The 16,315-nt window shown below is 42.7% G+C and overlaps 1 protein-coding gene across 1 annotated transcript in view; it reads left to right on the plus strand.

Annotated features, from left to right (window-relative positions):
* LOC127567824 (acetyl-coenzyme A synthetase 2-like, mitochondrial) overlaps window positions 1–16,315 on the plus strand; it is a 58,527-nt gene that overhangs the window by 25,086 nt on the left and 17,126 nt on the right. The window contains exons 4-8 of the mRNA XM_052010935.1: window positions 927–1,102; window positions 3,273–3,425; window positions 6,536–6,683; window positions 11,696–11,833; window positions 13,558–13,650. Coding sequence (XP_051866895.1) covers window positions 927–1,102; window positions 3,273–3,425; window positions 6,536–6,683; window positions 11,696–11,833; window positions 13,558–13,650 — 708 coding nt within the window. The remainder of the gene's footprint in view (window positions 1–926; window positions 1,103–3,272; window positions 3,426–6,535; window positions 6,684–11,695; window positions 11,834–13,557; window positions 13,651–16,315) is intronic.

Genomic DNA, 16,315 nt, shown 5'->3' on the forward strand with positions numbered 1-16,315 from the left:
TTGACACCCCAGTCCTTCTGCCCACAGAGGGAGGGTTGCTGAGGTGGAGTCAGCGACAGTAAGATCACAAGATCACAAGATAAGGGAGCAGAAGCAGGCCATTCGGCCCATCGAGTCTGCTCCAAGGAAAAGGGAAAAAGAAATGGGGTGGGAAAAAAAGAGAGAGAAAAAAAAACTATTCTAATCCCATTTGCCAGCCTTATCCCCATATCCCTTGATACCCTGACTATTTAGATATCTGTCTATCTCCTCCTTGAACACCCCCACTGATCTGGCCTCCACTGCTGTGCGTGGCAAGGAGTTCCACAATTTCACCACCCTCTGGGTAAAGAAACTTCTCCTCATCTCTGTCTTGAAACTGTACCCTCTAATTCTAAGATTGTGCCCTCTGGTCCTGGACACGCCCACCAAGGGAAACAGACAGTAGGTGGTATCTGCATGAAGCCAGGAGGAACATGTGGGCTTTCCCCAATCAGCAAGAACAAGGCTCGAGCCACTTTCAAATGTCATGTTGCAAAGCCTGTAAAAGAGTTAGATGAAGTCTTTCAGATTATGCAACATAGGAAGAAATGTATTCTGACGACAACATTTTAAGCTGAAATTTTGCCCATGTCTGTGTTTAGATTCAGGACAGTGTTACCAGGGTCTTTAGCAAAATACAGAAAACCTGAGGCAACCCCACCTAGTATTGCTTGGGAAACTTATAAACCTCTCACTGACAAATGTAAGGGGCCCAATGCTTGGTCAAGGTAGCTGCCCAAGACATTTCAAAACTGTGTCAAGGCCAAGATGGTATCAGGGGTACTTCACTCAGTTTCAAGGCTTGTTGCAAAGCCTCGTAAACTGCTCCCCTTTCCCTCTGTTTGCTAGTTGTAGATTTTTATGCCAATAACATCATATAACATTGTTTGTCTTCAATAAATAAGCCCAATGCAAGGTTGTTATCACCTACAACCAAGGAGTCCGTGGTGGTCGTGTTATCGAACTGAAGAGGACAGTGGATGAGGCAGTGAAAACATGTCCCACAGTGAAACATGTTTTTGTAGGGCAAAGGACGGACAAGAAGGTTCCCATGGGTGACATTGACATACCACTTGAGGAAGTAAGTCATTGTTAAACGTATACCTTTGGTTGCATTTAAATAAGCTTTTTCTCATGTTGAAACTCGGTGATTAGAAATTGCTATTTTGTAGAGGTTTGTTACTTAATTTTACGTGAAATAGCCCTGTTGTTTGGGCAGTGGTATAGATATTAATGATAGCTAGAAAGATGACTGATCACCATGAGGAGTAGCCAGATAGTGCGGAATTGCCTGTAGTTATTCCCCTCACTAACAGGTATAAATTGATAACATAATCGACAGTGAAGAAGCTTGTCCAAGGTTACAACAGGATATTGATCGGCTCCGAAACTGGGCAAAGGAATGGCAGGTGGAATTTAACTCAGTCAGACAAGTGCAAATTGATGCATTTGGGAAGTTAAATCAGGCCAGGACATACAAAATAAACGGCAGGGTCCTGGGTAATGTTGTTGAACTGAGAGACGTAGGGGTACTAGTACATAGTTCCCGAAGGTGGCAACACAGGTAGACAGGGTGGTGAAAAGGCATATGGCATGTTCGCCTTCATTGGCTGTGGCATTGAGTATTAGAGTTGGGATATCAAGTTATAGTTGCACAAGACATTGGTTAGACTGCACTTGGTGTGTTGGGTGCAGTTCTGGTTGCCACGCTATAGGAAGGATGTGGTTAAGCTGGAGAGGGTTCACAAGGATGTTGGCAGGACTGATGGATTGAGTTATAAGGAGGGATTGGATAGGCTGAGACTGTTCCCTGGAGAGAAGGAGGCTCAGGGGTGATCTTATAGAGGTTTATAAAATTATGATGTAGTCAGTCTTTTTCCGAGGGTAGGGAAGTCTAAAACATGAGGGCATAAACAATAGACAATAGGAGCAGAAGTAGATCATTTGGCCCTTCAAGTCTGCACTGCCATTTTGAGATCATGGCTGATCCTCAACAATCAATATCCTGTTCCTGCCTTGTCCCCATATCCCTTGATTCCCCTATCTATAAGAAACCTATCTAGCTCCTTCTTGAAAGTGCCCAGAGAATTGGCCTCCACTGCCCTCTGAGGCAGTGCATTCCACAAATTCACAACCCTCTGGGAGAAGAAGTTTTTCCTCACCTCTGTCCTAAATGGCCTAGCCCTTATTCTTAAATCATGCCCCCTGGTCCTGGACTTCCCCAACATCTGGAACATATTTCCTGTCTCTATCTTGTCCAATCCCTTAATAATCCTGTATGTTTCAATCAGATCCCCTCTCAATCTTCTCAATTCCAGCGTGTACAATCCCAGTCTCTCCAACCTCTCAGCATAAGACAGTCCTGACATCCCCGGAATTAACCCCGGAATTAAAATAGGTTTAAGGTGAGAGGGGAAAGATTTAAAGGGGATCTGAGGGGCATCTTTTTTCACATAGAGGGTGGTGGGTATATGGAATGAGCTGTCAGAAGAAGTAGTAGAGGCAGGTATCTACATTTAGACAGATACATGGATAGGAAAGGCCTAGTGGGATATTGGACAAATGCAGGCAAATGGGACTAGCTCAGGTAGGCACAGTGGTTGGCATGGATGAGTTGGCCTGAAGGTCCTGTTTCGGTGCTGTATACCTCCATGAATCTATGATGAGATCCAATTAAATCAGAGCAATACAAGAATACCTGGAAAGGAAGAAGGTCTTCCTTTTGAATCATGTCTCTCAGGACTTCAGGCGTCCCAAAGCATTTTATAGCCAACATACTTCCTAAGAATTGGGACCATTGCAATGCCGGAGACACTGTAGTTAATTTCTGCACTGGTAGATCCCATCAGCAGCAGTGATAATTATCAGACAATTATCTGTATTATTGATGTGGTTTGAATTATAAATATTGACTGGGACATAGTGGAGAATTCTCCTGCTTTTCTTTAAAAATACCATGGGGATTTTCTTTTACATACCCTGGTATGGTAGATGGGGAGTCATTTTAATGCCTCTTCCTAAATTCAACACCTTTTGACAGTATTGCAGTCCTCAGTACACCAGTGGAACTCTAGCAGATCTAGATGTTGAAAGACACTAATTGTGGCAATCAGTATTTGTCAATTAGTCTGTGCAGATTGAACCCTGTTGTTTGCAATACAAGTGTGCTTTGTGGCGTTATCTCTACTAAATGCACTTTGTTCTGGAATAAAGCACCATTTGTGAATGACAATCTGTCTTTTGTTCTGTAGGAAATGGAGAAGGAGCAGCCAGTGTGTGACCCTGAATCCATGGAGAGTGAGGACCTGCTCTTCCTGCTGTATACTTCTGGAAGTACAGGAAAACCCAAAGGACTGGTACATACACAGGCTGGTTATCTGCTGTATGCATCGCTGACCCACAAGGTATCAGTTGAATAGCTCAATGATCTCAGTGTTAATCTCCACCACCAGCTCCCTCACACACATAACACACACACACACAGGGCAAGGCCAGGTGGGCATAGGCACCCAGATTTCTTAACTGCCTGTGTACCTCTTATATATGAGGAGAGTTTTCATGCAACACATTGCTCTGATCCTCAGCTACAGTGCCCATGAGGCTTCCCTGGCCTGGATCCCACCTATGGAACCACTTTTGACCAATAGGCAGGGAGTAGAGTTTAAGGGATGAGGTACACTAGCCTGCAAAGGCCAGATCTTTGGCAATCTAGAGTGGTGAAAACACTAGGCATGGAGTTCCTGCTCCCTCCCACACCACTGGACTGCCCTTCGTGGCAAACAGAGGTTCTATCTCCTCCACTGGAACATCAGCCCATTTAGGATTGGGAAGTGTGTAAATGGGAAGTGCTTCATTAACCCAGTACAAGGCTAAGCCAGTAAGTGTACAGACTTGCAGGCCAAACCAGGAAGCAAGGACATATAACAAAACGTTTGTCATTATAATGGAACTGAATTGCAAAACCTGTTTAGCCAGCCTCGTAACGGCCAGTTGTGCCTTATGTTTCTTTTTCTCCCCAACCGTCGCCACTACTGCCTGGAGGAGTGGAATATGTGGGGAAGAAGCAATTTTTGAAGATTCTATTATCAGCACTTTAACCTTTACCCACCAGCCTAACTGTACACTCTCTCATCATTGGCACTGATTGCAATGTATGCTATCTACAGGATGCAAGAGCAATTCACCCAGGTTCCTTTGATAGGACCTAAACCTCCAGCTAGAATGATGATGGGCTAGGACAGCCATTTGTGGCTTGATGTACAAGGGCTCTGTCTCCTGCATAATCAATAGAAGCAGCAGGAAAACAAATTGCTTGTTCTGAGGTTGTTGTGGTGGTGGGGAGGTAGGGGGGCAGGGCAGGGGGAAGGGTTCAGGCAAAAGATGTGCAGGAGCACTGCCAGTTTTAGACTTCTCCCCAAGTCACATACCATTCTAAATTCAAAGTCAAACTCAAAGATGAGTTTATTGTCATACGCACAAGTATATGTCTGCACAGGTGCAATGAAAAACTTACTTGCAGCAGCATCATAGCATTAGGGACACAACATTCACAAGAAAGACATAGATTAAACATTGATTAGACAAAATTATGCAAGAAAGAACACAATGAGAACAGAGTTGTGGGCATGCTATGTTGGCGCCGGAAGTGTGGCGACACTTGCGGGCTGCCCCCAGAACACTCAACGCAAAAGATGTATTGCACTGTGTGTTTCAATGTACATGTGACTAATAAAGATATCTTATCTTATCTTAGAAACAAAGTCCATTGTAGTGCAAATTGGTCATAGTGTTGCTGTACAGAAGTAATGATTAAGGTTGTGCAGGTTGGTTCAAAAACTGAATGGTTGAAGGGAAGTAGCTGGTGGTGTGGGACTTCAGGCTTCTGATTACAATGGTGTACTGGTTAAATTCCTAAATTATGAAATCACAACTGGTTGTCCTATTTATTTAAACTAATATGGCAGGGGGATGGGAATCTATGCAAAAAGACAGAGGGAAGCAAAGCATAGACCAGAGCAAAAGTTTGAACAAAATAAGAGTGGAGTACAGAAAAATCAAACGCAAAAGACACAAAAGTTACTAGATTCTAAAAGGACAATAAGTATAAGGGCACTTTATTTGAATGCCCATAGTATTCGAAATGTCAGTGAACTTGTGGCACAAATCAGTATAAAGTGGTGTGATTTAGTGCCCATTACAGAAACATAGTTGCATGGTGGAGATGATTGGGAATTAAATATCTAAGGGTATCAGGCAATACAAAAGGATAGGCAGGAAAGTAGGGGAGGTGGGGTAGCGCTCTTAATTAAGAATGAGATCAGGGCAATAGTGAGAGACAATATACTGTAATATCTAAGGAGCAGAATGTTGAGTCCATCTGGATAGAGATTTGGAATAGTAAAGGGAAAAAAATCACCAGTGGGAGATGTCTATGGACCACTAAATAATAACATTACAGTGGCACAGGCAATAAACCAAGAAATATTTGATGCATGTCAGAATGGAATGGCAGTTGTCATGAGGGACTTTAACTTCAACATAGATTGGGCGAATCAAATTGGTTGAGGCAGTCTTGAGGAGGACTTCATAGAATGTATCTGTGATAGCTTTCTTGAACAGCATGTTAAATGATCCTACAATGAAAATGCTATCTTAGATCTGGTCCTGTGCAATGAGACAGGTAAAATTAACGATCTTGTAGTTAGGGATCCTCCTGGAAAGAGTGATCATAGTATGAGTGAATTTCTCATACAAATGGAGGGTTCAATAGTTTTATCTAAAACCAGTGTATTATGCTTAAACAAGGGAGACTACAATGGGATGAGGGAGGAGTTGGCTGGCGTAGACTGGAAACACAGGCTATGTGGTGGGACAGTTGAGGAACAGAGGAAGACTTTCAAAGCGATTTTTCATGGTGCTCAACAAAAGTATATTCCAGTTAAAAGCAAGGACAGTAAGGGTGGGGAGAGCCATCCTTGGATAACTAAGGAAATAAAAGAAGGCATCAGGCCAAAAGCTCGTGCATACAAAGTCACCAAAAGTAGTGGGAAACTGGAATATTGGGAAAACTTTAAAAAGCAACAAAGAACCACTAAGCAAACAATAAGGAAAGGGAAGATAGATTATGAAAGTAAACTAGCAAAAAAATATAAAAACAGATAGTAAAAGTTTTTATAATTATATTAAGTGGAAAAGGATGGCTAAAGTGAATATAGGTCCCTTGGAAGATGAGAGGGGGAAATTAATATTGGGTAATGAGGAAATGACCGAGGCCTTGAAAGACTGTTTAGTGTTGGTCTTCACGGTGGAGGACACGTCTGACATGCCAAAGAGAGATGTTATGGATGTGCTGGGAGGTGAGGACCTCAATACAATCGCTGTTACTAAAGAGGTAGTGATGAGCAAACTAGTGGGCCTAAAGGAGTTTTTTTCTCCAAGGAAATTTTGAAGTAATGCTTGAAACAGCTGCCACTGTCAAAGGCCGAACTTATAAACTACAACCTTTATCTTTCAGTATGTCTTCAATTATCAGGAAGGTGATATTCATGGTTGTGTGGCAGATATTGGCTGGATTACAGGGCACAGTTATGTGGTCTATGGCCCTCTCTCCAATGGTGGCACCACTGTGTTATTTGAGAGCACTCCTATTTATCCAGATCCAGGTGAGCAAGATACATCATCATCAAAAAACTCTATTTTCTCCTAGTTGTATTCTCTTTGACCATCACAGGACTAGCGCTGTGGCTAAAATTAGAAGATAAAATTAGAGTTGGGATTTGATGACATAATCGAACTCTGACCTACATATCTAAAGTAGACTCTGCTGGCTTCAGACAAGTGTGCTTACCGCACAGAGAATTTTAAAATGGAAAATTGCAGATCCAGGGTGGACAATAACACATAAGTCATCTGAATGCTTAAACACTCATCTCGCAGTTTCCACTAGGTAGATTGGCTAAAATTAACCATAGTGCATTTCCTGAACGCAATTGTTAAAGATCTGACTTTACCAAACAAAGCTTTGTTTAGAAACTGACTGGGATATAATTACTTTAGTGTGAAAAATACAAGGAAATTGTGGAAGATTGTGTCAATAAATGCTTTTTTGGCAGAAAAATTAGCGAAGTTTGTGGATGTGTATTGATAATCTTACCGCATACTATTGTTTTACTTATAATGACGCAGAAAGAAACCATTCAGCCCATCAGGTACTTGCCAGCTCTCACAAGAGCAATCTCAATAGTCTGGTTACTCTTCTCCTTATCTCCCTATACCTCTGTACCTTATTCTCTCCCTTACATGCCCATTAGCTACCATTAATTCTTTTTTGCCATTACTCTACACTAACTGGCAATTGAGTTTACCTTCCCAGCTCACACTGATACTCCTGGTTGATGCTAGCACCTTGTCCTTCTATTCTCTTCCTGTTCACCTTGGTACTATCCTTACTTCCTTGGTCTAACCTTTTTCGCCACTGCTCTTGGCTTTTACAGATGCTAATGCAGGTCTGTGTTGCTGTGAGGACTTTGGGTTCCCTGAGGGGTGGAATATGATGGTCAGATTAGGAAACTATAAATGCAGTGCAAAAGATCCAGTACTTGGACGGGCATTGGTGAAGGGAATGACAGAAAGTGGAATGGCACAATTTTAGTTGATTTTTAAAAAAAGGAAGCTCACCAGACATGGTCAAAGACAGTAGGAGGAGCCAGCTATGGAGGTCAATGTCTGGAGACAAGTCCCAAAGGTTAATTTGCAATTTGCAGTCTGGAAAGAATTTCAGTGACATTAAAGATGTTATCAAGATCAATGAACCTGTCTTCAAATGCCATATTCACCCACCAACCTCAGACACTGCTCAATATACCACAGCTCCTTCACTCACCTTCCAACAATCTCCCTCTGTCAGGACTATTAAACACGTCTGCCATTCTAACCAATTCTCATAGTTTATATGCATTCAACCATAACAGGCTGATCAGCAAAGTGTGGCAACACACACTGCCACACTTCGCAGCTTCCACAGCTGACCCTGTGTAACTGCAACATCTAAACCCTCATGGAGAAGAAAGTACTGGTCATTATTGGACCGTGGCCAGCACTGGGGCTGAGGCCACAGAAGATGACAATGTACTCGGACCTAATCTAACTTTCTCACTTCCACTTGAATCCACAACCTCTTTTGACTTACAAGGTGCACCTCTCATTTTCCCTCCTTTCTTCTCCACTTTACCCTTGAGCCTTTCACCTTTGAAATACCCAATAAGCTGGATAGGTAATTTAGAAGAGCAAGCGGAGTGTGAAGATAAAGACAGTCCATCACTTGATCTGACCCCCTGGCCACCAGCCCAGATAACGACACCATGTATTTTAGAGGTTAGCTTGGAGACGAGATCTGCACCTGGTGAGACACTAGATGTTACTGGTTTGCAGCCAGTGCAGGGATAAGAGTAATGAGAAGGGTCAGGCAAAATCATACAGAAGACTAAAGAATGCACAAGGGAGTTGATGTCTGTTGTAGATGAGCAGGAATTGGTATTGTGATCGCTGGCAGGATACTAACCATTAACTTGCATGATGCATTGTGTAACATCACATGATGGCAAGACAGTGAGAGACTGGGCCTGTTGCATTTGCTTTGCTTCCCCAATTTGATATTGGGTGCTTGTAAAGCAAGGTACTTGTGCTTACTGGCACCTAGCACCATTGGGAAGCCCACATTCCCTGTGTAACTGTGTTCACCCTGCCTAATTCTCTCCAGAAAAGGAGAAATAAACATACTCATTTCTTCTGGGACAGAAACTGTGACCTTCCTTATGCTACAGCATACATTACAGAAATCTCCAGGTCAAACCTGAAAGGTGCACTGCAAAGGGACTTGGGGGTACTCGTGCAGGATATCTTAAAGGTTAACCACCAGGTCGGATCAGTGGTAAAGAAAGCGAATGCTATGTTAGCACTCATTTCGAGAGGTATAGTGTACAAAAGTAAGGAAGTGTTGATGAGGCTCTACGGGGCACTAGTGAGGCCTCATTTGGAATACTGTGTACAGTTTTGGGCCCCATAGCTTAGGAAGGATGTGCTGATGTTGGAGAGGGTTCAGAGGAGATTTACAAGGATGATTCCCGGAATGAAAGGGCTTATGTATGATGAGCGTTTGTCGGCTCTTGGACTGTACTCACTGGAGTACAGAAGAATGAGAGGGGACCTCATAGAAACATTTAGAATGTTGAAAGGACTGGACAGAGTAGATGTGGTCAAGCTGTTTCCCTTGGTGGGTGAGTCCAGGACCAGAGGGCACAATCTTAGAATTAGAGGGTACAGGTTTAAAACAAAGATGAGGAGAAATTTCTTTAGCCAGAGGGTGGTGAATTTGTGGAATTCCTTGCCACATACAGCAGTGGAGGCCAGATCATTGGAGGCATTTAAGGAAGAGATAGATAGATATCTAAATAGTCGGGGTATCAAGGGATATGGGGATAAGGCTGGAAATTGGGGTTAGAATAGTGTGTTTCCCCCCCCCCCCCGCCCAATTTCTCATTTCTTTTTCTTCTTTCCCTTTTCTTTGGAGCAGACTTGATGGGCCGAATGGCCTACTTCTGCTCCCTTGTCTTGTGATCTTGCGAATTCAGGGCCACGGTGACCTTAAAAACCACTGCGCATCGTAGTCCTAGCTGCAGCATGTGGGATAACACAGTGTAGACATCCTTACTAAGCACAAACACCTAATGCATCATTCCTCTTTGAGAATTAGAATGGAGAATGGTTCTCTGAAGATTCTTGGTAAAAATGACCTTCCTGCCCTCCTCCTCTGTCCCACCTTGTGTGTCTCTGCTCATTATCCTTGTCATGCTATATTCCAAGGGGAATGACTGGAACCCTTGGGTTGCACCCAAGCACCCCTGGGGGTATCTGATTATTGCAGAAGTATTGAAGTGAAAACAAATTCCTTCAGCTCTTTTACTGTCAGAAAGAGGTCTAAAGTAGCACACACAAGTAGAATTGAATCAATACTTGTTAGAGTTAATCAGCAACTAATCCATGACACTGATATTCCCCTTAAATGGTACACAGGGATGCCCCATAAATAGGGGCCCCTTTTTGCTGCTGAGTACGTCTTTAGCTGTGTGAAGTTAATGCATGTTATTAGTTGCATCATTAAGCTCTAATTTATTATAATGTTCTATTCACTTATAACTTTGCTTGGCACATGTATACCTTTATCCAAATTCATGGATCATAGTACAATTTTGCACGCAGGCTTCTGATTCAATGTTGGAAATATATCACCCTTTGTATCCAAACAACAGTTCTATGGTCAAAGTTTGCAGCCTGAGACTGTAAAAACTATACAGAAGTACAATTGTCTTTTTCCCACCTGTTGTGCAAGATGGAGATCAGTAACTTCTGATCAAATTGAAGGATTGCTGGTACCAAATATATCATTGAACAGTATGTGCATCAGTTACCTTTAAGTGCTGCAACAAAGTCACTTCATGTTTTGATTCAGTGTGCACCCCTTGCTATCTTATTTTAACTCTATACGCTGAATCAAAGTCCTTCATCCTTGGAAGTGCTTCATGCAGTGAGAAACAGATGTAGCAGTATTCAATGGAGCAATTAGCAACAGGGACTGTTCATAGTAAAGAATCCATCTTGGGTTTTAGACAAAATTTTGTGGTTGGGCCTCTGAGGTAAACTAAGGAAACAGTTATTGTCAGTTGGAAGTCAACCAAAAGCTCTAGCTAAAATAAATGAGCCAAAGGGAATAAAAGAGAAATCACTTAAGAGGAATGTGACTAATATGATGTGTCAGCACCTTTGGAGATTTAAATAAAAACAGATCATTGTATCAGAATAAATGCCAATGATTAAAGGGCTGTGACATAAAGTAGCAGCAAAATAGATTGAATAGGGGAATTATTAGGTTAGTGTGGATCATATGGGAGCAGGAAACAAACAGTATTGACTGATTTGTTATGATTGAATTTTTGTTTCACTCTCTGAGAGGAACTTCTCTTTGGGTTTCTCCTGATCACTTAGCAGCAGACTTGGTAAGGGTTACTGATCTATTAGCAAATTTGTCAATCGCCAGTTCATCTCTGGAATTGAGAAATATGGAAAAGATACATTACACTTTAATAAACAGAGTATTTAATGATAACATTGCATCAGCCAATGAGTGGGGATGGGGATGGAGTGCTTGTTTCTGTGCAGGAGAACTTGATGACCCCTGTGGGGATCATAACAAACAGTTCATTGTGCGGCAGGCAAATCCAATTTTAAACAGACTCAATTTTCTCTGTAAATAGTCGAAGAAATAGAAACTATGGCAGCTTCTTCCAATAGACACAGAAAAATGTACTGAATGAAGAATGGTTTTATTTAACTAATGAGCAAACAATCAATTTCAACCACATGCAACAGTGCGGTCACCAAGTTTGATTTGCAGGGGAGTTCCCAATCATCTCCACTCTGGGTGGTTATAGCATGTCACTAAAATCAGCCTTTAATAAATGGGATTGCTTGTAATTGAGAAAAAATTTCAGGTAGTTAGGAAGCAGCTAGTGTTCCGATACCAAGCAACATTATAAGGCAATTGGATTAGTTTAGATAGATTTCTAGTTGTGGGAAGCTGAAGTGTGCAATTACTAATCCTTGAGTTTTGATCCTACAGGTAGATACTGGGAGACAGTGCAGCGGTTGAGAATCAATCAGTTTTATGGTGCTCCAACGGCTATTCGCCTGCTACTGAAGCATGGAGACAGTTGGGTGTCCAAGTATGATCGATCATCCTTGAAGACACTAGGCACAGGTAAATGACTGTGATTTCTAGCTGAACTCTACATCTTGGTGAGAAGTCAGTGCATCATCCTCCAATTTATTAATGGAGACTGAGATATGCTGTAGGCCTGTCAACCTTTAGTTCATGGTAAACTACAGGTTGTAGAATTGCCATGGGAATTCCCAATCTCAATTATCTGAGGCAAATCTGGTTTTACTGAGGGCCAATTTCATCCAAACTGATCAGGGACTGGCGTTTGGTAGGAATTGTCTTGGATTATCAGAAAATTGGGTAGAGGGTAGTCTTGAATGATTGGTACTGAGGTTGAATTTAAAAGATTGGGGCCAAGTATTGGGGAGGGTGACTTCTTGGTATTCAGGTAAGTAGTAGTGGTGGTGGGGGTGGGGATGGTGTGTGTGAGTGAGGCTGATTGAATTTGGGTCTTCAGTTGCAGAACTGAGTTTTTAAATGGATTAACAGTGACCTGGAGTTGGGATTGAGGACTGAGGATTAGTGGAGATCAGGACCTCTAATGCAGATCTTGGTGGGTCAGGATCTGAAGGATTGGAGGGGACTCATGATTAAGAGGATTGCATGGCCTTGGGAGCATTAGGAGAACTGGAGGGACCTGGGGGTATTGGGAGAACTGGATTAATTTTAGAGGATTTGATAGGATTTGGGAAGATTGGAAGAGCTTCAAGGGATGGCATTGGAAGGATTGTATGGTACTGAGGATTACTGGATGAATTCAAGGATTGGAAGTGACGGGGGATTAGGAGGATGAAAGGTTGTTCGGAGGCTATGGAGTTTGGAGGGGCTTTGTGGAGGACCAGGTAGTTGGAAGAATTCAAGGGGCTTCAGAAAGGGTGGGGGTCGGGTGATCAAGAGGATTGTTGACTTGGGGCTTCGACCTTAATGAGTTGCAGCAATAGCAGAGCATATCAGGACAGTGTCATGTGAATGGAGTGTGGGGTGACCAGAAGGATAAAAGATAAAAGTTCCCCTGCAATACTCCAAAAGGAGCATGTGTGGGGAATGACACACCCTGTGCATGACTTATATGGAAATGACGGCCTGTGGGAGGAAACCATAGAACCATACAACCGTAGAACAATACAGCACAATACAGGTCCTCTGGCCCACCATGTTGTGCCAACCTTTAAACCACGCTTAAGACTATCTAACCCCTTCCTCCCACATATCCCCCTATTTTAAATTCCTCCATATGCTTATCTAACAATCTCTTGAACATGACCAATGTATCTGCCCCTACCACCACCCCAGGCAGAGCATTCCATGCACCAACCACTCTCTGGGTGAAAAACCTTCCTCTGATATCTCCCTTGAACTTCCCACCCATTACTTTAAAGCCATGCCCTCTTGTATTGAACATCGGTGCCCTGGGATAGAGGCGCTGGCTGTCCACTCTATCTACTCCTCTTAATATTTTGTACACCTCTATCAAGTCTCCTCTCATCCTCCTTCTCTCCAAAGAGTAAAGCCCTAGCTCCCTTAGCCTCTCCTCATAATCCATACTCTCCAATCCAGGCAGCATCCTGGTAAATCTCCTCTGCACCCTTTCCAACGCTTCCACATCCTTCCTATAATGAGGCGACCAGAACTGGGCACACTACTCCAAGTGTGGTCTAACCAGAGTTTCAGACTGAATTTCAACTGTGACACAAAACAACCTAGAAACAGCTGTTAATATGTGCTGTATGGATTAACTCTTGAATATAATATTTCTCTTGCAGTTGGGGAACCTATTAACCATGATGCCTGGCAGTGGTATCATAATGTTGTAGGGGAAGGTCGATGTACCCTCGTAGATACCTGGTGGCAGACAGGTGAGGACTTCACTCAGCAAATGAAGAAGGTTGGTCAGTTAGCGGATTCAGCACTGAAATCAGATCAAACATTCCTCCAATGTTAGCTTTGTCAGCATCTGACACATCTGTAACCCACTATCTGTGGTTGGTCTTCAACTATCAAGCTCCAAATTCTACAAGTCCCTTCCTCGACCTCTCCTCCTTTACGATACTCCTCAAAGTTTTGCACTAAGCTTTAGATCCCGTCCTAATAGTCCTTTTCAGTTTGGTGTTAATATTTGTCAGGTTATGTTCCAGTAAGTTGCCTTCATCCTATTATCGTGCAGAGTCTGTATTGACAATTTTGTGTCAGCCATTGGGTTGGATAAGGGAGATAGTTTAAGTCTAGACTTATAACAAATAGGTGATTCTACAGCTAATAATGTCAATTTAGTCAGAAAACAGGTCAGGATGGATGTAACAAAAATTATGAAATTAATCAGAGCAACACCTCCCAGCCTAGGGTTGACTTTCATTGGAGCTACTCAATTATGTCCACTTTGTCCTGAAATGATATTTAGTTATTTGCAGCCATTGTATTACACTGAAAAGCTGTACTCTAGTATTTTTGTAAGGGGACTTCAGTGATGATTTTGTTATAATTGTTGCCTCGGGTCTTTGGCAAACAAGAAGTCGATTTTAAATACTCTTGCTTGGCTCTGAAAAGTCAGTAATAGTCTCAAGGAACAGTTGCAAACCTGATACAGAGAGAAAGAAACAGGGAATTACCTAAGGTTGGAGAATTTGATATTGAGTCCGGAAGGCTGCAACATGTCCAGATAGAAGATGAGGTGTTCCTAAAGCTTGCATTAGGTCTCATTGTAACAGTGCAGGGAGCTGCAGGTGGTTCAGTGTGGGAATGAGATAGTTAAAGTGGCAGGCAACTGGGTGCTCAGAACACAAGAACATAAGAAAATAGGAGCAGGCGTAGGCCACCAGGTCCCTCAATCCTTCCCTGCCATTCAATATGATCATGGCTGATTGATGCTGGCCTCTTTTCCTCCTGTGCCAGTTCTCCATAGACCTCAATCTTTCAAATATTTCTCTATCTCCACCTTAAATATATTTAATGATCTGGCCTCCATCACCCTCAGGGGCAGAGAATTCTAGACATTCATTACCCTATCCTTGTGCATCTCATTTTAAATAACCAGTCACCTATTCTGTAGCTATGTCCCTTGTTCGTGACTCCCCGACCAGTAAAAGCATCTCAACATCTACCCTGTCAAGCCCCCTTAGGATCATATATGTTAGAAAAAAGTCACCTCTCTTTCTTCTGTAGATTGAATGCTGATGCTCCACAAAGTGATTAACCAATCTGTGTTTGGTTTCTTCGATATCAAGGAGACCACATTGTGAACATCGCACGCAGTACACTAGAATGGAAGTAGTTAATCTGGAAAGACTGTTTGGTTCCCTGGACTGTGGGAAGGGAAGAGTTGAAAGGAGAGGTATTACTTCTCCTGCAGTTGAATGGGAAAGTGCCACAAGATGTGGAGTGGTTGGTGGGCAAGTAAGAGCAGACCAGGAGGTTGCAAAGGGAGCAATCCCTTCAGAATATTGAAATAGAAGAGGAATATACTGTACATCTTGGAGCTGGTGGAAATTGTGAAGGATGATCCGTTGAATGTGGATGCTACTGGGGTGCAAGATGTGGACCAGGGGAGCTCTGTTCTTACTCTTTCCAAGAAGAGAGGGAGCAAGAGCAGAGGTGTGGGAACTAGATGAGATGTGGTCAAGGGCTCTGTCCACTATGGTAGAAGCCATGGTTTAGGAATAAGGAAGATACTTCGGAGGCAACGTCTTCATCATTGGAGCAAATGCCACAGGAACGGAGGAACTAGGAGAATGGAATACAGTTCTTACAAGAGGCAAAGTGGGAGAAAGTATAGTCAAGATAGTTGTAGGAGTCTGTGGGCTTGTAGTGGATGTTTGTGGCTGTTCTGTCCCCTGAGATGGAGAGATCCAGAAAGGGAAAGGAAGGGTAGTACCTTAAACAGTTAGTAGGAAGCTTGGCAGCACGTAGATATGTCACTCAGTCCGACTGAGATACATTGTAGCTTCCTGAGGCAATTTAAGGGTAGACGTTGCAGAGGAAGTGGCTGCAACCTTCAACAACAGCAAGATAAAGGGGTGATACAAGAGGAAAGGAACACTGCAATATTTCACTTTTATTAAAACAAAAGAGAAAGCATGATGGTAGTGGGGAAGCTTTTAAAAACAATAATTCAGGAGAATATTGACAGCCAATTGGACTAGTATGGAGCATAAAAAGAGAGCCAGAGAGAATTTGTTAAAAACAAGTGATGAAGTAACATGATGTATAAAGACAATACTCAGCCCTTTGAGTCAAAGCCAACTTCCAGCAAAGTATCAGTCTCATTCCCCGTCATCTTATTGCCTTGTAGCCCTGCAACTTCACATGGCCACTGATTTCCTCTTTTGATATTTCTCTACATTGAAAGGTAATTTACAAACACCAGCTAACCTACTGGCATGTCTTTGGGATATGGGAGACATCTGGAGCAACCAAAGAAAATGCATCTTGGAGAGAACGCGAAAACTCCATACAGGAGGCACTTGAGGTCAGGGTCAAAGCTAGGACATTGAAGCTATGAGGCAGCAGCACCAACTATTGCACCAC

The sequence above is a fragment of the Pristis pectinata genome, chromosome 3 (genome assembly GCF_009764475.1).
Source record: "Pristis pectinata isolate sPriPec2 chromosome 3, sPriPec2.1.pri, whole genome shotgun sequence".
In the NCBI taxonomy this organism is placed as follows: domain Eukaryota; kingdom Metazoa; phylum Chordata; class Chondrichthyes; order Rhinopristiformes; family Pristidae; genus Pristis; species Pristis pectinata.